This window comes from Mya arenaria, chromosome 8 (genome assembly GCF_026914265.1).
Source record: "Mya arenaria isolate MELC-2E11 chromosome 8, ASM2691426v1".
NCBI lineage: Eukaryota > Metazoa > Mollusca > Bivalvia > Myida > Myidae > Mya > Mya arenaria.
Genome location: NC_069129.1, coordinates 73539778 through 73561836, shown reverse-complemented (window position 1 = coordinate 73561836; position 22059 = coordinate 73539778). Strand labels below are relative to the sequence as shown.

The window sequence follows — 22059 nt, the reverse complement described above, 5'->3', positions numbered from 1 at the left end:
ACAGATCTAAACATTCCTTGTGCGAATTTTGAGCAATGATATGTCTCCTTGAAGTCTGTTTATTAATTAATATCTACAGTCAACGACCCAAAGTAAAATATACATACAGTTATTACAATTAGTAAATCTACTCACTATTGTAACTGAAATCAGACATAAACCTATATATTTTGCTATGTATAAAAGCCCCCAAAATGTATTTTCTTAAGGTTAGAACATTTCTTTTTCTGAACACAAGCCCTTTAGAATAATACCAAAACACTAGTGTTTCACCAAGCATACAAATATCACTTTTGTGTGGGTTGAACACCTCAAGACAAATACACCATCTTACCATATTCAGCGGCTCGACTTGTCTTTATTTTCATCCAAGATACCTCGGCCACGGACAACACTGTTTCACACACAGGACTACTCCGTGATTTCGTTTTAGTAACAAATTTATCCATGGATATATTTTTAATGTACAAACTATATAAACAACTATACTATATCCCAAACAATACCGTACCACGTCAATTTCACATCGTCTCAAGATGAAACCTTTGTAAAGAACGCACTGTTTGGCAGAAACAAAATAACATCTTTATCCACCTAGCGGTTGAATCCCAAATATGTTATCACCTTTAATCAAAATAAGTGATGTGCACCTTGGTTTAACGTGAAGTGAGGAGAAAACAAGTTTCAAATCGCTATTTTCATTACGGACAAGAAATCACTACACCTGGAAAAAATTGAACAAACCAAGAACGATTACTTTTTATCATTATTTTTTTTTGAAGAAGTGTCAATCGACTTTGTGCTGACATGAAATTACACCGAATACCGACAACTATGAAATACTTGTAAACTTGTACTTCAGCGAATATCAAAACAGTATGAAGAAAATTATGTTATTACTGACGCACAAATTAGTTTTGAAGAGGCAGTCTTTAGTTAATGCAGTTTTTATTCTTCAACTGGAATGAAACAACGTTTAAATTGCTGATTTATTGACATGAAACGTTTTGTAGATTCAATTCATCTTGCGCAATGGTTGTAGTTGTATAAATCCAAATTTGATTGTAAGCTGTTACGTATAATACGTATAATTTTTCACAAGCATGTAGTTGATGAAGCATTTGAAATAGAAGTACCAATGTATTTATATTGACCTTAAACATGCGTCACTTTCGAATTTCGTTTTCTTTTGTCAAATGCAAATAGAAGAGTCGGCCGTTTCGATAAAAACACCAATATAACGGTACATGTCTAGATGCTTTGCGGGGTTAAGGCTACGCATTTACAGTATTTAGTTACACGTGATACATAAAAGTAAGCACCAAAATGCCGAGGGCTGCTGTCGCTGGTTCTACATTGTTTGAAGTCGATTGATGGTTTTGGGTGAAGCAAATGCAATGATCAGTAAATGTCTCCATAAGCGGACTTCATTTGCCAAAAGCAGAAGAAATGTATTTTACTTGTTTTCCGACCCTGTTTGGTATGAAAAGCTGTTTAGTCATATATTGACGCCGAATACATGTTTATATAGCGCATTAATAAGTTAAGATAAGGCGAATTTGAGATTTTTCGTCAAGGAAGAGGAAATGGAATGACTCAATAATAGACCTCAGTCGAGGTCTGAATCAATAATCGCTTTAATTAGATTAAAATAGAATACGTTTTTTAAGCAAAGAAACAACGTTCGGAAACTTAAATATTAAACCCATACTGGACAGGACCGTCATTCAATTACAAATAATCAAAAATTTGTTTTGTAAAATACAATTATTTCATATAATAATGCTGGTGATCCTGATATTAACCGAGCTCGCACTTTAATGGGTCTTGATAGACGCTTGTTTCCAATAAATGAGGAGGGCCCTTGTGGCATTTATGTTTGATAAGCTTAAGTGCGCTACGCCATTAGATGGCACATACTGTCGTATTTTCCAATACGAATCATAGAAATCTATTAGAAGTGTAACCCCATTAATGAATATAAGCTACCAAGTAGTTATTAGATTATCATAATCAGTAGTCTGTATGGCAGACGTTTCTGTGCAATAACCCGGGTTTTTAATTCATACTGTATTAAGGATCAAATAGCTATTTAAAATAATAGTATTAAATGCACCCATAATTCAATAGAGAAAAACTCATCGGCCGATAATATTCTGTGATCCTTTAATGAAATAATTATCTTAGATGCATCTAATAACAATATTTCAAGTTATGATAATTATTATCAAGTATATGTTAAACATTAAATGTTGTAAGTAAATAAAATGAAAGAATATGGAACAGGTGAAAAATATTACTACATTGAAGAACACACTGTAATAATTTCATGTTCTCATTATCAGGAGTCAGTTGGCTGAGAAATTGTTGTCGTGATGTTTTATGATCATTTAAATTCACATACGGTCTCAGTTTGATACCGAGTATAGACAACAACATTTATCCTAGTATTACAGTTTGCCGTTCTTTATTCGCCAATGAAATCGTTGTATTGCGTTTGAAAATTGAAATTTACTATTATGAAGAAAATAAGTCAGTTACGTTTCTTTAATTATGCGGTCTGCATCAGTAAACTCAATTGCATACGTCACAAAATAGGTCAAACTGTAAATTTGCTATCGTTTATATTAAGAATTTTATGGATCATAACACGGAGCTCGCTACGCTTAATTGTGATTTATTCCAAAGAATTCAAAATATGAACGGTATCTAATACATACAGTTTCAGTTAATGGCCAATATTAGAAAATATATTTCATTGGTCAAACACAAACATCATGAAAAATACCTACTATTTACAGATGGCCACACAACAGAACAGTTAAAAAAATAGAATCTGACAATAATAAGTTCCAGCTACACAAAATGCATCTATATCAACTAAAGAAAACAATACACTACAACAAGTTTAGAAGCTACGACTGTAAGAACTAGTTCTAATGAATATAAATGTTTCGATTGTATTTATATAGGGGTACAATGGTATCCATAAAAAATCGCTAATATTTATTTTTATTTCTACAAAAATCCATTCCATTTTTTACATTAAAGTCAAACAAGTTTAACATGAAAACTCATTAACCTATATTGTGCGTCTATCAACACAGGAATTGTGAAATAAAACAGGCATTATTAGTATCGACTGTTTAATTTAAAGAGCGCAAAACACGTCACTTTCTTCCGATTTCATTTGAACTAAAGTGGACATATACAAACTACAATAAAAGTATGTAAGCTGTTGTTACATATTCACAGTGAAATCAAAATGTTTGTGAATCTAAATACCGCTTTAACTATATTTCCAAATATATAAGGTCTCTTGGCCTAGTCTAAATTAGCTCAGATGTCAGTATTTACACGCTTAATAAGATATCGAAATCTTTAGTTGGAACATAAAACCAGGGAGGAAATAAATCTTTACGCTGATTCTCAAATAGCATTGTTTTCGTTTTTGAATTGTGAGGCTATCTATTTATATTTTATTATGATATATGTCTGTGTATTTATGATGGTCATTTATGAAAATAGCTCTTGAATCATGTTTATATGTTTGCAGTGTGATTGGTCAATGGTCAATGGTCAATGGTCAAAGGCAATATGCCGATTTGCGAAATAACTTTGATTGAAACTTTAATAATTTCGCAATGACCGTTGACAGTGGGATGTGCGTACATAACATTCCAAATACAGACGTGTGTGGGTACACAGATGTTGCAATATATATATATATATATATATATATATATATATATATATATATATGCTAGTAGCATATCTTGTACAACATTATACTTTTATAGATATATTATACCAAAAAACACAAGAACAATAAATCGTCATAATTGCAAAACATGCTTCCTTAATTTGACAAACATTGGTATTAGCTCTTCAGATTTCTCGAAATTCTGGATATTGAGACACCTTTTCCCGGCATATCTTTATAGTGAGTCATTAGCGTTTACAATACTCATTTATTCAGAACGCAGGGCAATGGAGATGAGAATAGTGGAAATGATATATCACTTTTTCCATAATAACTATCTTTGCGTTTAAGTACCATTATTTCACTCTTTGATGCCAAAATTGCAGAAAGAAATCTAAGTATGAAAAAACCTGGTTGAAGTGGTGAGCAAAACCACGCCGGTGCTGGAAAGTTAAAGTAGACAAAACGGTGCTCTCTTCACCTGCCCACATGGACTCACACTAAGCCGCTAGATATGTTAGCCTTATTGAAACATTCGTACCGCCTGTTGATACTGCCAATAAACCAATCAGGCTAAAACCTTTTCTTTAATGGCGTTGGTAACGTAGTTCAAAATTGTGCACCTCGTTATAAAAAATATCTTTTACAAACCATGAACTTGAATAGAATACTGCAGCTGTATAGAATACAAATTTGCCGCTTACAGAAGGTCCTTTTATTATTACTCCGGTTTATTTCCTTTGTGGATATATATCATAGGACGCTTAAGTGATGCGCTACAGAAATAGTACCTGTGTTGTTAAGAGTTGCCAATTATCTAGTTAATTGGCATTTGGCACTGTATTATCAGTACGATGCTGTGTTGATCAGTATTTAAGTGAAAAGAATCTGATTCGGAATTAAGTTTAACATTCTAAAAAGTTATTCATCAGAGTTAAGTATTCACTTGATATCAACAATACCCTGTTTTGTTTGTAATAAAGCGTTATATACACGGAACATAGCACTAAACGTTCCGTAAATCTTCTTTAACGGAGAGGTCATAAACGATTGAAAATGGTTTACGGAGAACAGTTCAAAGATAGCGGAAATATTATCGTTGTACGGCTTCGTCACACGACAGGTACTGGTCGGACTGACAGTTTTACAAAGCCCTTCGAAAATATCAATCAGTTTAACGGTGAATTCGAGGATGCACCATTTTAAAACGACTAAGTCCAACATCCAATCGTTCCTTTAATCGATATTTTGCCGAATTAACCACATTGGGCCAGTATCTACTTGGATATACAGGTTTAAACAATTATATTACTCGGATCAAAGTATGTTTACCCTTAAATCTGAAATCTAGTATTGTATCTTAAGAAAAATCACGATAAGTAAACAAATAATTTATATATAAAGTTATGATATTTCAGTTTCTCAATGGTTGTGCTCTGTTTTTTGTTGTTGTTTTTTTTGTTATTGATAAAGATAGTTTGATGTATGGTCTGTCTGTGTTGTTTCACGTTTTGTGTTGCTGTTATAGTGTATGTTAGGCTAAAGCACTGTGTTTTTTAACATGATCTTTTTAAATGCATTTGCGCACTTGGCTAGTCTGAAGTTCCCATTGTATTATTAATTAATTAGTTTTAACCAGAAAGTGGCTTTATTGATATGTTCTTTAATGTTTAGTTAAACGGAGTCATTGTTCTAAACAACATATTAATGTTTTGATATACTGAAGCAGTTACACATATTTCATGAAGCTATTTCAGTTAATTGTTCTTTATTCCCTCTGTCTGATTATCTTTCATATAAACCTTTGAAGATTGACTTTAGACAAAACTTACCCGTCAGACAGAGGGTTTTTAACATGCAGTCACTTAACTCTGAGTTACTTCTTCTATGATATGACGGTAAGTATGCTTATAGTTTGATATAAGGAGGCAATATAAAGTTCCTTGAAATCCCGGACATAGAATATATTGAACAATTTAATTCCGTTATGTTTGTGTTAATGCATATCATAAAGTTATATAATATGTTCTGGGGTCTTTCATATCCTTGTAAATAGTATTATGTGTTTGCCATTATATGATTTTTATAGAGCATTATGAATAAAAAGGCAGACATGTTAAGCCATCGTTTTGTCAATAAATGTTCATTAATACACATGTTGCTATATATAGTAACACACGTGTACTGGGTTTCCGCGATTATTTGCATGGCTCAACGATTATCAATTCTGCGGCACGTGCCGATTATCGATTTGTGGCCCGCTTGTGAGACATTCGTATTATTTTTTTTCTATCAAAATGGTAACCGCCAAATTAGTGGAGTGCAGTTTTAACTACGTAATCACAATTTGTTTTTCTGTTCAAACAGAAAATTTATTCAAGTTGTAAATGGAGGCAAAAGCGAACGTATTAAAGAAAGAACGTTAGTAATCGATAACCAGTGTAGACTAATAGGGCATCGTTTTTTATTCAGCATTAACATTGAAATCACAAAACAAAAGTGGCTGCAAACTTGTATCCTAACATTTTGTAAACTGTACAAACATTTATACATCGATAGTACGAGGTTATTTTTTAATTGTAGAGCAGAGAGTTTTTCTTCTTGCTACGAGTTCAATTATATTTAACTTAATTGTAAAATTCAAGACAAGAAAAGAAAAGAGTGAAATTAATTCGTACAGATTTAAATTCGGATGGACTTGTTTCGGAATGTTCAATCTAACAGTAAACTTGTTAGTGTTCACAAAGAATGCAATTGATGGAATAACGAGTTCGCAGCACACTGTTGTTTTCTTCGTTTCCGACTCACAAAAAGTATCCTAAATTTGAGAGTAAATATCCTCATCAAGCTTAAAGGTGACAGGAAAGAACTTTGTGGAGGTAGACTTTAAAACATACACAAGTTAACTTACGAAATAAGCAATTGGATAATTTATTAAAGTGGTTAATACATGGCGAAGACCAGCAATTGCGTGACATTCGGCTTTCGTGCTCCTAACGCCTCGCCACTACGCCTTTGGCCGTTATCGCGCAAGTGCCCGGTATTGCAAAGTTCTAACCTCTAGTTAGTACCCATAATGCTCATTTTGCTCATAATGTCCATAACAATCACAAAGCTCATGTTAAGTGTTCGTAATGCCCATAATACACATAATGTTCGTAATGCACATAATGACAATAATACACTTAATGTTCGTAATGCACATAGTGCACATAATGCCCTTCAATTTCATAATGCACTTAATCCCCATTATTGGCATTACGAGCATTATGAGCATTATTGGAGTTAAGGTCATGAAACCCTTAATGTTCATTTCCAACTCTTTGATATGATTTCTATTTTGGGCATATTCTATTTATATCATTACTTCATATTTTAACTAGAAGTGCATTATCTTTATAAGGTATTAAGTATATTAACAATTTAGTTCCTTTTGGTTACTTTTGCCTCAGTGATGATTTTGATTAAGTACTTTATATAGCTTTAATTAATAGCATTACTTGACCTTTATGTATTTTATGTTGTACAATTGATTGTATGCTATGAAATGATTACATATAGTGTCGTGGTGTAGGCTTCTCTTTTCCATTTTATTCTAGCCTTAAGTGTTTGCTCTTTTTATTATCATTTTCAAACACTTTCGAAGGTCATGGTTTTATCTTTTTGTAAAACAAACATTGCATATATTGTATGTGGGTTATCATGGAGGGTGATAATCATGAATTGTAGTTGTACCCCTTTGCTAACCGGCTACCCGTGAAACGCCCCTCGCGCATAGTTTTAATCGACAGTTGTGTTGACTGTCACTTCTATGCCGGCTTGCGGAATAATAGCTCTCCATGGATTATTTACTCGTGTTTCTATTCAAACATTTAAATACAAATGGATATTTTCGCGATTATTATTTCACTGATAAAACTTCATATTCATCGAAAAGCATGGAAGGAAACACAACATTATTTACTTAACTACGAGCGAATCTACCATCAGATATATCTGTAAACATAAATGTAGTGTGGGTTTGCAAAGACGAAACCACTCAACTTCGGAGTTCGAATATTTATTTACGTTGTCGAATGAAACCAGGCACGTCTAAATAATAATTAAATATGAATGAATATTTCAGCTCAAAGATAAGAGCGAATATTAAATAAGTAAGAATATTTCAGCTCAAAGATAAGAGCGAATATTAAATAAATAGTAACAACTGTTACAATTGCAATCTTGACTTGCGTCGATGATGATTCAGAACGGAATGATATATGTGTATATATAAATAAGGGCGTGTGCAATGAAGCGGGAAAAAGGGGAAAAGGCATTATGAACCAATCAATCACTCTATAAATTTAGACAAACTCGCATAAATAGTATTCACGCTCTGACGCACATAGACATTGACGGACATAGACGGACAGTAACGCACAGAGGACAATAGCCACGTAGCACAACACTAAACACGACGATACACAAACAATACAAAACAATATACGATATAGAACCATACCAAACACACAGACTGATAAAATACTGAAATATGCACCTTGCTACATAAATCTTACCATTATGCAGAAGTTTCCTGGTTCGGATTTTAAGCATTGATATTTCCCCCATGGTAAACAATGGTTCACTAATTGAGCTCATAGTGTCACGTGATTTAGTCCTTTTGGTTTTGGTGGTCTCCATAGCCATTGTCAATTTTTAGATATTTGTGAAATATTCAGAAAAAAACTTAATATGTTTATATGTAAACCACAATATCCAAAAGCGATCATAACGTTCAGAAATGTTTGTCCTCCTTAAGACATAATATAAATGTCGTGCTGAACAATATAAAAAGTGATTGCTAACACTATTATAAGAGCATTAAGGTTAGGAATTAAAATTAGTTATGTAACTCGTTTTTCCATCCATTAATCACCATACTCATGTTTTATACCTATTGTCTGTAAAATTTTGTAATCAATATTGTTTAACTAAGAGCACTCCAAATATGTAAATTATATTCTTGTTGACCACACTTTCAAAACAAATTTTCACTGTTCCGATGTATGTATTTTATTGCACCGGAAAATTTGTACTGTATTATGATGTGGTACAGTCATCCTGATAACGTTGAATGTTAATATCTATTAACCGCCGACCATTTCCAATAACTTAATGACAAGTTAGCCTTCTGACATTTATATTTAATTTGATAAAGTGCCGTGAGTATTTATGAATATAATGTCACACAAAATGATAACAAAATCAATTTAAGCACAGCTGACAGGGTTGCCAATTCACAATCAACCGTTGAATTTCAATCAATGTTTGCAATGTTACAGTTCGTTTAGTTGTATTTATTTCCCTAGATTAAATCTCATCATTGTTGTAACGTTATCCAAGCAAATTTAAAATGAAAAACAAAGAAACAAGTTTCACTTATTTTATTACCACATCCAAACAACATTCAAGCGTTATAAGGTTATTCCAAAACGCTAGGTTTTTATTATCTCTTGTTTAAAGTCCCAGATCCCAACAGTTCTAATGAATAGGAACTAATCTCTTCCTCAAGGTATATACTACGCTCGAGTTGTTTACGAATAGCCGTCACAAAACGTCCGCTTTGGCGTTTTGGGAACAGCGCCACCACTTGAAATGGCCTCAACAATGCGTCTTGTATAAACAAATGTAGTCTGGCTGATATCTGCTTATGATACATTTTTACCTATTTATATTAGAATATTCAATGTAATACTTGATACGGGCCTTGTCCCTGAATATGGGACAATCAGTAACTAATTACCTGTTTAAAAAGGAAAAGGTTCACATACAGATCCAGTTGCCTTGGAAAATCTACATTCGTCTTAAAAAATCGCCTGGTAAAATGTCGACTACGTCCACTTTTCATGCTATTTTGATAAAATTCCGATGGCGGCACTCGTTCCAAAATTAATAAATACAGGAGTTGACATAAAATCTATTAGAATGGTACGCAACATATAGAACGAAAATCCGGCGTCCAATTTTAAGGTCAGACATCCCCTTTTTATGTTCCAAATTGTGGAATTTTAGGCAAGAGCTTTCCGCCGTTTTATTTTATGTTTACCTTAATGATCTGACCTGCTATATACTCATCTTCAAAATGAAGGATTAAATATTAACTATATCGATAATAATGCAACATTATTCCTTCAAATCACTGTGATGCTTTTTGCTGACCATACGATTATTCTAACTAAAACTCAAGAATCTTTTCAAAAATGTCTAAATGACTTGACAGACTAGTGTTACCTCTGAAACTAGAACTAAATACATAATAAATTAAAAAATAGTTATATTTGGATCTAACAAGCACTCCTGGCCTACCTATAATTTCTACTTGAACGGCACCAGGCTCGAAATCGTTGAACGCTTCAAATACTAAGGTGTTAAGTTTACCCCATACGGCAATTTAAAACTGCCATAGCTTATTTAGCACAACAGGCTAACAAAGCAATTCATCTGTTTTACAAGCGAACAATTAACCTATATTCGCCAATTATAGATCTACAACTTAAACTATTTGATCACACCTTCCTCTCCGATTCTAACGTAATAATGAGAGGTTCAGAGGCTCGACCCTAATATTAATATCCTCGAAAGAATACATTTATCTTTTCGCAGATGAAAAACAAAAGCAAGAAATTCCACATCCACTAACATGCTATACTATGAGCTTAACATATATCCTTTATTATCATAATTCATTCAAGAATGATAAACTTCTGGAACAGATTAGTTCAGTCCGACGAAACAAATATTCATTCTTTGTATATCTCAATGTTTCAGCGTCATCGACTTTAAAGGGCTTGACACCATTAAGGAGACGTTTAATACCTCAGTCTATACATATAGTCCTGATAATTATTTTTTATTACGCAAAATAGTATCAGTTTATTAATAACAGGCACACTTATGAATCAATTTAATATACAAAATTCTATGAAAACGTAGCCTACGAGTTTTAAAACATAGAATTAAATACCCCATTAAGTGTGTCCAAATATTTGTTAAAACATTCTCTTTTCTCTTTTATCAGTTTAAACAATGGTTTGTTCATACCGGTTGTTTTCCATCAAAACTAGCATTAAACACATAAATGAAACAATATGATCGATACATATATTTTACCATACCGTGTCATAAGGAATTCCACGCCTGTGTAGCACGAACACCAACCTACTAAATAATGGTACTAATTACATGTATAGGATGGATCTGTATTACAATATCATTTTATAAATTTCATATCAACTTTCGAGGGAGATGTTTTTAAAGGTAGAGTTATTGAATTAAGGGAACTGTCACCTATTATTTTCCTTATTCTCATTCCATATTTTTTTGTTTGGTGTTTTTTGTTTTGTTTATTGTATATTATTTTTTTGTTTGAATTAATTGCATCTTAAAAAACCTGGATGTTTTCCAACTAAAAGTTCTAACAATAAATTGTAATTTGTTGAAAATGACATATACCCCTGTTCTTGATAGTCAATTTTGAGTGTAATTATTCATTTATTTTGCCTTTTATAACTCACTGTAAAGTGCTTGACTGACTAAACTTGTGTTAAAATATTAAGTTGAGAAACATACAATTCCTAAATAACATTCGGATCCCTCACAATGTAATCTGATACTGCTTCATTGGTTGTTGCGATATGAAAATAACCGTTATATTACATAAACGTCATTGTACTTGAGATTGTTGTTGTTGCTGTTGTTGCTTTTTTGTTTTTTTGTTGTTGTTATTGTTTTTGTTGTTGATGTTGTTCTTATTCTTATTGTTTTTGCAATTAACTAACTACTGTTTTGCCATTGAATATTTGTCAGCTATATTATATACATAAAATAAGAAAACTCATTTTCATGAAAATCGTTTTCCGTTTTAAAGTTTGTCTCATTTTCGCCCCTTATGTTATCTTATAACCGTGTATAGAAAACACTTGTCTTCATTTTCCTGTGTAAATAATATAAAATGTCATAGTGTGATAAAATGTATAAACATTACATCGTTATTTGCAAATTGAAAATTAATGATATGTTTAAAAGGACATAACGAGAAACAATTAGGTACAATTAGAAATATCGTTGAGCTACATAATTCTCCAACATAGAGTGATGTTCCTGTTTCCTGGCAATGATTTGCCTGAGTTATACTTGTCGTGATCTTTTACTATTAATCATGTTTACATAACGCCTCAGTTAATAGCGTTTTAGGATGTCTGAATACATACGCCAAAGAGTATGCCAATAATACAATGGAAACTGCCTACGTATTCCTCATATCTAAATTGAAACTATGAGCTTGTTTAAGCTCACGGATCTTAGTCTCAAAGACACCACATGAGACACATTAAACCTCAAGACAACGGACACTCTATCAAATAAATAATGCTAAAATACAATAGCCTCAAGAAAACAGACTTTCAATGAGACAAGTAACGTCACTAGAGAACAGACACAGATTGTATAACACAATATTGTAACCCAATCGGAATAACCGTATTAAAACGGTCAATGAGAAAAGGTTGTATATGTTTAAGGACGTATAAGGTATTCATTTCGTTTTGAGACTGCCCATATTTGGATCATCCTTCCAAACGAGTTTAGACAAGACGGAAATTTTAATGAATTCAAACGACTTTTAAACATCTGGTCAGGACCGAAATGCAAGTTTTTCATGTGCCGTTTTAAATAAAGCTGTACATAGTTATATAAGCTACTAGGATAATGTTTTTTTTTCTTTTGTTCCTTTACTTTGAAGGCCATATTGGAAATAAGAATAGATGTTCTCATATGTCCAAATGTTATTATTATTATTATTATTATTACTATTATATTATTATTATTATTATTATTATTATTATTATTATTATTATTATTATTATTATTATTATTATTATTTTTATTATTATTTTTATTATTATTATTATTATATTATCTTTATTATTATTAATAATATATCATTATTATTATCATCATTATTTATCACATGCTTACCTTTGTTTTCCGTGTAATATACCCATTACGAATATTTTTATTTTACACATGTGTAAGATAACCTATCAGACATTTCTATTGGTCAGACTAATCACACGCAACCTAGATATCCCTTCGCATTGTTTGTAAACAAAATGGTTTAAATGCCAACAAATACTTACCGTAATAATGAAGCAGTAAGACTTCCGGGAGAGAAATGGCTAACGAATCATAGTGCCAGAAATCATCTTGTACAAAAATTTTCTGATAACAATGTTCCGCCAACCAGATAATGCAGATTACTAGTCACAGAAATATCCAGTCAGTCAACAAATACAGCCACAATAGTGACAAACACCACAAGAACATTTCAAACATCTCCATCTTGACCAACACAAGCAATATGCAATCAATGCCATTTGCTTGCCGATTTAATTAGCTGTCGGTTACCGAAACCACAAATACGAATTCCGCAGCACAGACATCTCATGACACATCCCATTTTAAATCCGTGCACACAGTAAAACTTGACAGACCGATGTAGGTCAGATAAACCGCGTAAATGCATGTACTCTGAGTGTGACGTCACCAAATTGTGTACTTATTAAGGGTTTTTTGGTTAAAATCGTTCGTTATTCATGTTGTTGGATATTTTACTACACATTTTTATATTTGTGACTTGTTAAGCACTTTATCAGATTTTAAAACTTGATAACTGCTAGTTACTTTTGTCATTTTAATTTGGAACTATTTATATGGCGCATCGTTGACATTCTACTCTGAGTACTTTGGCTGTCAAACAATCGGTTCAGAAAGTGGAACTTAATTGGTAATAAAAACACCGTTTTAAGCATGTGATAAAACAGATCTGACACTCGTTGTCATTTAATTCAAGAATTTTATTAAACTCGTCCATGAAAGTTGTTAGTAAGCTCGGCAGAGGCTCGCTTACTAACAAATTTCATGAACTCGTTGAATAAAATCTTGTATTAAATGTAACGATGTAACGATGGAATCTGTTTTAATTATGTCAGTTGTATTTCTTGTAGAATTAATATTTCGACCATTTGCATCTTTATTCTCAAGAAACTTTAATTTGCTTATTAAACTGCATGGACATTGCTCTAAATTTAATGTTGTTTTACATTGATAGTATTGTATTTGTGAATACTGTCTTAGCTATAGGATATGCTTAGTAGTAATTAAACCCTTTGCCTCTAAATCTCCACTAATGTAGTTTTTTATAATGTTGAATCCTATGCCTGTATTTATCCTACATTTAATTAAATTCTTAAAGTGCATATTTCGCTGTATGTGTCATCTTTTCCTTAAATATATCTAAGCTGTAAATGAGCTTTGCGCTGCTTTTTTATTTTTATTTTTTGATTCCGCTTTTGTATAATATTATTTGCATTTTTGGACATTAGTTCTTACAATGTTTCCAAAAGTAAGTTCATGCATAAGAACATCGTCTGAATCATCGTAAAATCATAGTTTTGATAAACAAATCTAGTCAGCTGTGATATTTTTAATTTTCTCGTATGATTCTTATGTTCGGTCTATTTCGAATCGATGTTTTTGTAATCATTTAATATGATAATATTTAATGTCTTAAATATCTTGCTTATGTGACGAATTTTACCACAGCCATGTAAAACTGTTGACTGTAACCTAAAAGTTATTTTCCTTTTTATTTTGATTGCCAAACCTAACCTACCTGAACTTTTTAAGGTAAAAAGCGTTGTTATACGATCATTCATTTCATGCCTACACTGCTATGCCCTTGCTGGAAATCTCAGCTTCCCTGTGAGGCATAGTAAGTTGCAACTTCAACAATCTTTCAGAAAGCTCTGCTTTCCTGTTTGACATAGTTGAGAGGACTAAAAGCTAGAGTGCTTGCAGTCGTAAAGAAAGTGAGTGAACAAAGAAAGCCCCGCTTTCTGGTATTTAATAGTTGATAGGCTTTCTAATTTCGAAAGTTACAACTCTGTGTTATATTCAAAAAAGCCTAGTTTACTGCTAAATCACAGAAATCACTAACATGGCAGTAGATTTTGAAAGTTTAAAATCCATTGTCAATAAAATCGATCAGAGGCAAGATCCACAAGGAAAATTATAAAGATTAATGTTTAAAATTCGAAAACAAATCATGAACTGAAGAAATTGAGAAAAAACAAAAACGAAACCTTACTCCAGCGAAATAAATGTAAACAACGAGGTCGCGTTAAGCGTTGCGAAAATGCGCAACTGGATCCTGTACCCTACTGGTTAATCTATCATGATAAAATGTAGGCAACCATGACATGCCCAGAAACCGGACAATGACAATGAGCATGTTCAGGCAGAAGGCTAAAGAACTGATGGATGTCATTCAATGATTAACACACAACATCCCAAAACATCAAAGACTGATTGCATATACATCCATATACTTTTTAAAAGGAAAATACTGGGGTTATTGCATTAGAGTTGTTAGCGGAATCTGGTCTCATAGGGAATTATAAAAAATGTATAAATACTCAATCCCATACTTGTCCGAGCCTTCAATAATTGCAAAACATTGATATATTAGCTTTATCGTAATATTTCAATCAATTCTTCTTCAATTAGCTGTCAATAAAATATCCATACAAAACAATTATTAAAGATATTTATATCAACATTAACTCGCGGATAAAAATATTTTGTTTAGTATAACCCTTGTTATTTCCTGAGTCGTTTGAGGCGCATACATTTCATTCTCAAATTCACTATCACAAGAACTTGACAGACTTATGAAAACCGACGAATCTTGATGGCTGCGCTGATGATTACATAACTGATTATTTCTGTACATGTCCTCAAATCCTAATGAAATGTAATCTGACAAAAACATTATCTTACCATATTCTGCGGCTCTTTTTGTCTTCATTTTTAACCAAGCTATCTCGGATACTGAGAACACTGTGTCCCCCACAGAGTCGCACTGCCACGACGCTTTAGAACTCTTTTTATCCATGTTTAATAATCTTAAGTCCGTGCTAAGTTCACTAAGAGGTTCTTTTAAAGCACTAAAGTACCACAGGCATCAAATTCACAGTTTCTGAAAAAGAAGATTACTTTCAAAGTATTCAAAAGAATACTAAGTGTAGGAAAACATTAACACTGTATCCACCTAGCGGCTGTATCATCTTAAATCTGGAAAATATGGCGTGATTTGCGAGAAATTTAATTGGAAGTAATATAATCACAAATTGCAAGAAAACATTTCACTACAAATAAGAAACAGCTGCAAAATGTCTTAAAAAGATAAAACGTTTGCTTCCTTAATCTTGTTCTACCGATCTGTTATTGAAATTATCAGACGACTTCGTTCTCACGTTGAAACAAAAAAAACAAATTAAAAATTACGAAACGGAAAAGCCCAGTATATCAATGACACTGTTATTTAACGCGCGAAGGTACTATGTGTAGGCATATCTGCCTTCTCCAACTATGAACATAATTTTATTCCAACAATCGTTATTTGAACTGGTGTTAAAACGATCCCTAAAGTTAAATGGATAGTAAATACAAACTTTTGGAATACCAACGCGAGAGTGTCTACGTAAGTGTGTCGTGTTTCCATTTATTAAATCACAATTAAAAAACACATGACAACTATTCTCGCGTGTTGTTTCAAGAAGGGAACGGTGAAATCAGCTGAGTTCATGTAAAATATTTGTAATTTTAATTGCCTCAGGAGTAGCATTGACGTATGACAAGAGTTTTTGCCAATACTAAATGGTAGGTCACACAGACAGAAAAAGCACCGACTTATACCTACAAGGATGGCTACTGCAATGGACGGCCAAGCTATTGGTCAGTAAAGGTATATGGATCTCTGTGACATTTGAGATTGTGTGGAAACCAATATCCGCTTTATTTTTTTTAAACAAGAACTGCGAATGATGGGTGTCATAATATACGAAATAAATAAATAATCTAAGAGGGTTCGTAAAAGTTGTTCTGGTGGATTATATCAACTAATATGTGAATATATTCAAACCCATTTTATTGAAAATAACTGAATTTAATAACTCAAGTATTTTCTCTCTTGCAAAAGAATAGCCTTTGCAAATGTGTGCTTACTTAAACCCTTATTTACATTTTGATGTTGGTATCTAACTGGTTCTTGTAAACTTCAAACACACTTGACAACAGTGCTCTTATACGTTAGTAATGCAAATCAATGTAAAGGTTAAGTTATCCTTACGTTTGTGTATTTGTTGTCTGTTTTCCTATGTTTTCCTTTACTCTACCAGCCACGGTTCGCCTCCCCAATAAAGCAGAATATTTATTTTATGCTTCCAGTGCTTCTTCTGCAATTGCGGTATCAAAGAGTACAATATATATAATATTCGTGTTTTAGATGCCTTACCGGGGGAAAATGGTGGCAAATTATGAGCGAGTCCTTTTAAAGGCTTGACCTATTAAGTGCTCCTTATTTAAGCTTAACTTACCAGTATAATTAAATATAATACCTAAAAAGTTAAACTCTTTAACAACTTGAATGACATGGCCACTGTAAGTCCATCTTTCATCAGGTAATTAATACACATCTCTACAATATGATGTGTTAACATGGTAATTGAATTAACGTGTCATGACATGAAGAATAATGGCGAACGAGATTGTTATTCAACATAGCGATGGCAAAATGTACTAATGACATATGGGTACTAGTATTTCAGAAAATGAAGACAAAGTCTGTAACATTTAAACAATGATGTACGTAATACAAGCATATGACAATGTACTAGAACATTGAATTAATGTGGATCACAGCAGATAAGTTTATGGACATAGATCGGTGAAAGGCTGAAACAATAAAACTATATAGGGCACTAAAGCAAAACGTTCGACATTTAATGACGAAGAAAAACGGAGATCTACTGAATCACCTATAAATCTTGGAAATGGTAAGCTCCGAATTGACAATAGTTCAAAAACACAACGACAAAATATTGCTAAAATCTTGATAGAAATTTCTCGAAGGCATTTTCCTTTGTTGAATCTTCTGCTGTACTGCCAAAACCATTTGTCTTCAAATAGCGGGTCAAACAATTTGATTATGGATAAAAAAGTATTTAAAAGGTAGGTCATCAGAAAATATGACTCCTAAAAATAAGAAAACAAATCAATTATGTACACAATACGTGCGACAATGCTTTGATCTCAGACTATTTTTACCGTGATATGGCTTCTAGACTACCAGAAATGCCAAGAAAGTCTATTTTATATCGTACTGATGGTTACAAAATTCAAACTCTAAGTCGCACAGATTACCGGGGTAACTATCCGGGTGATATCTGTTTAAAAACGGAACTCGAGAATGACATGAATCAAACTCAGAAATAGGAACAACAAGCATTGCCTGAAACATTAAGAATGAAAGTGTCAATAATGATCCTTATATTAACGTAAACTTTGGAATGGAAAAAACTACTAACGTAATTAAGAATAAATCTTATCAAGTACAGTCTTTTGGGTATATTTCATTTAAATATACCAGTCATTAAACATACTGCTGTATACTAAACTAATAAGTTTTCCAAAAGTTCAATAAACTTGAATAAGATTGTTGCCAACGTCTATTGTAGGTGTTGATTTTTTCTTCATTGTTGTTTTTGTGTTTTCTTGTTTAGTCGTGTACAAAGATATTTGGCTTGGGGCAACTTGATATCTTTCCTTAACATTTTGCTTTAAAGATGAATTATTTTCCTAAGAGTATCGTGAAATCTATTTGATAACCAATGTTTTTTATTATTTGGCATTTAGTCACAAAAGGTTATAGTTTTGTAAAATAGTTTTCTTAAGCTTACTTCATTTAAAGAATTTGTTACGAATATTCTGAATTCTTCCCAAAACATTTGAAAAATATGACATTTGAAAAATTATTCGGCTGTTTAAGTCGATGTTCATTAAAAAAAATCACATAACCCATAACAATAGTGTATGGGTATATAGTGTCTCTATTTTGAAGGATGTTTCCATTTTTCAAGATATGCCTCAAATTCTAAAATTTATCAGTGACATTTATTCTTTCCATCTTAACTGTGCCGCTGGAAAATATTATGCAAAGGAATTCTTTGTAAGAGTTGATTTGTAATTTTGTTCAAATGATTTCAAATTGAAAGGAAGCCTGGCAACGCATTGATGTTCATGGTTCAATAATCTAAACGTCGACAGAGGCATCTAATCTGTAAGACGCTACTATTATAAGGATCATTCTGTGGCAAGGAACTTCAGAATTGAGACAAATTGCCAAATCTTCCGCCAAGAAGAGATTGAAAATATTGGCAACCCCTTCTCAAAATAGAACCAGAATACTTTCTGTCAGCAGAGCTGCATCTAATGTGGTGGCTTTCAAGATGGCGAAATGGGTAATAATGCATTACGAAAAAAACTACAAACAACAGTAATAATCTGTATTTGTTTTCATTTATTCATTTTACATAGACGTAGTCCACGAAACCATATTTAGAACCATCGAAAAACATTGTATTAATACAAATCGTTATAACGCAAAAATAATATAATAATCCATATAATCTTATAACGACCTTTGAAAGGTATATGGTAACATTAGCATGACACGTCTGTTCCAATTTTAACACCCATTTCTCGTGTTATGCCTTCTAAAGGTCGTTTTACGATCTTCTTGCGTTTTATTTTAAATTCATTTTGGTTTTGCCATAATTTCGTAGTAAATTGCTCAATGATATGACAGTAATATTTGTACCCCGGATGACCATTATGCCAAATCGCATTCCTTGTCGCTAGATACAACACGTGGTTTAGTTAAAAGCAGTTGCGCCAGCAACGATTAACAACAAAGCTCGTATTGGGCTGACCACATAAATAATCCTTCGTGTCATGGCATCTGCTTATAGAATTTGTTCGGCATCAACTTTTATCAGAGATAATTGATTTACTAATCGTTCTGATACGATAATGAAAATATCTACTGGGACGGTCGTAAGAAATATTTCCTCGGGACTTTAAGCATTCGCAGAGTCTTTGTAGAGATGGTAATCATATAAGACTGTTTTATTACTGATTTTAATCTTTAAGAAATTACTTACCTTGTCTTAAATATTTCCCTGAGTGAACCCTCAAGTTCGCTTCATAGAGAGAATACGGCACAGACAACTTTCCTGTTATTAATATATTATCTACTGTATGAAATGATGGACAGAAAAATAAGAAATCAAGTTGTAAAACCTCACTTTTCGTGAAGTTAGGGGTACATTTGAATCTTTGTTACCGGAATGTAATCTAAATTTCCCATTAAATGCCTCCAGGTATCATTTCGTCAATTATTGTATCGATAATACTTGATTATTTCTTGAACAAACATTTATATACATCACGTGATTATGTGCATCAGAAACAGACAAAACATGTAAAAGGTGCAGAGTTAAAAAAATCGTTACAAAATCATTTCAAGAAACATTTATTGATTAATGATTAATTTATAAATGGTAATTGGTTGATTGAGATAAGAAATACCAAAAATCGTTAAGAATTGTTGCTCTTGTAGTTTTTGTTAAAGTAATAACGTTAAGTGATCGATATCAAAAACACAACCAAAATATGATCTTATCGAGACCTTATTCACATTTGACATAGAGTCCTTCAATAGTTGTACTGTATGTCCATCATACAATGTTTGTAAGACAATACATACTCTGCTAAAATTAACTTCTGGAACGTGTCGTTTTTGTTATTTCGCAGATAGGAAACACAAAGTGTTTATTCCCCATATTCTTTGTTTTTACACAATAAAGGTGAACTTACATAGCTATTTGATTGTTTCCACGATGCTTTCACACATTTCGTTGTCATAAATTATAAAGATGTAAGATATCATCATAGCAATTTTAAAATTTATATCTTTTCTAAATTGTTAAATAATTTCCGATATTAGTTTGACTCATTTGGATTGCCTGTTGAACAGATTTCTTTTCACTCAACTTGCTTTTATTGCTTTAAAAAGATATGTTGAACATTTAACCGCCATTTTCATATTCTTGAATTTTTTGATATCTTGATATTTTATCGTGTTTTCCATTCCATTAGACGTTGTGCATTTTATTTTGTGTATTTTTAAGACACTGCTCAAATGTTGTTTCCAATACACTTAATGTGAAAAGAAGTTTCGGGAACGCGAACGTTTTTATTTCAGTGAGTTGGCCAAGTAATAAAAAATTCCATTTTATAAGGAACATTCTATGGCAGAGAACTTCAGAATTGAGACAAATGTCCAAATCTTCCTCCAAGAAGAGATTTGAAAATATTGGCTACCCCTTCTTTCAATAGAAACAGAACACTATCTGTCAGCAGAGCTGCATCTAATGTGTTGGCTTTCGAGATTCCAAAATGGGTTCTTATGCATAACGAAAAAAACTACAAACAGCAATAACTAATCTATATGTTTTTCATTCATTCGTTTTACATAGATGCAGTCCTCTAAAGTATATTTAGAACTAAAGACATTGTTTAAATACAATTCGTAATAACGCAAAAATGTCGTATAACGACCCTTTAAAGGTATATGGTAATAAAAGCATATAATATATGCCTAATGATTTGAACTTCCGTTATGAGGGTGGGAATATTGAGATTGTTAACAAATAATGTTATCTGGGTATTGTTTTCACGCCTGGTGGTTCGTTTCAAAATACATGCAAGACATAAGCTGGCCAAGCGCTAAATGCTATTTTCAAGTTGAAGAGATACTTATTTCATTTCACTAATATTTCCGTAGAACATATTTTAGATCTTTTTGATAAGCTGGTTAAGCCTATCTTATTTTATGGATGTGAGGTTTGGGGATTTACAAATGCATTGTGTGTAGAACGCATGCATATTTTATTTTGTAAATCATTATTGAAAGGTAAGAAATCAACACAAAACGATTTTGTATATAACGAGCTGGGACGCTTAGACTTTGTTCATCTACGTTATGTATCTATTCTTAAATACTGGTTTAAAATGATAGAGTGCTCGGATAGAAATTTTTTTAACAATGTGTATAAAATGATGTTAAGAGACATTGATATTAGACCAAGAAAAAAGAACTGGGCCGCTAGTGTAAGAGACATGCTTTGTAATTTTGGGTTCAATGAGTTATGGTTAACACAAGGTGTTGGTGATATAAATGTATTTATCAGCTTGTTTAAGCAAAGAGTCAAAGATAATTTTATTCAAAATCTTAATAGTCGGATAAATGATTCATCTAGAGCAACGTTTTATATATCTCTCGGTAATTTTGAATACCAAGCATACTTGAATATTGTAAATGTAGAAAAATATCGAATTGCTATGTCACGGTT

General features: G+C 32.3%; 1 protein-coding gene across 5 annotated transcripts in view; it reads right to left on the bottom strand.

Annotated features, from left to right (window-relative positions):
- The window catches only part of LOC128242890 (short transient receptor potential channel 7-like), a 279075-nt gene that overhangs the window by 176888 nt on the left and 80128 nt on the right, over positions 1 to 22059 (bottom strand). Inside the window, exon 1 of one of the 5 annotated variants that reach the window (XM_052960297.1) lies at positions 8263 to 8302. The exons of 3 other annotated variants lie outside the window; for them this stretch is intronic. In XM_052960297.1, the coding sequence (XP_052816257.1) occupies positions 8263 to 8299 (37 nt within the window). In that variant the 5' untranslated portion in view covers positions 8300 to 8302. Of the gene's footprint in view, positions 1 to 334; positions 526 to 8262; positions 8303 to 22059 lie in introns of those variants that run through there. One more of the 5 variants, XM_052960292.1, reaches the window with a different exon arrangement.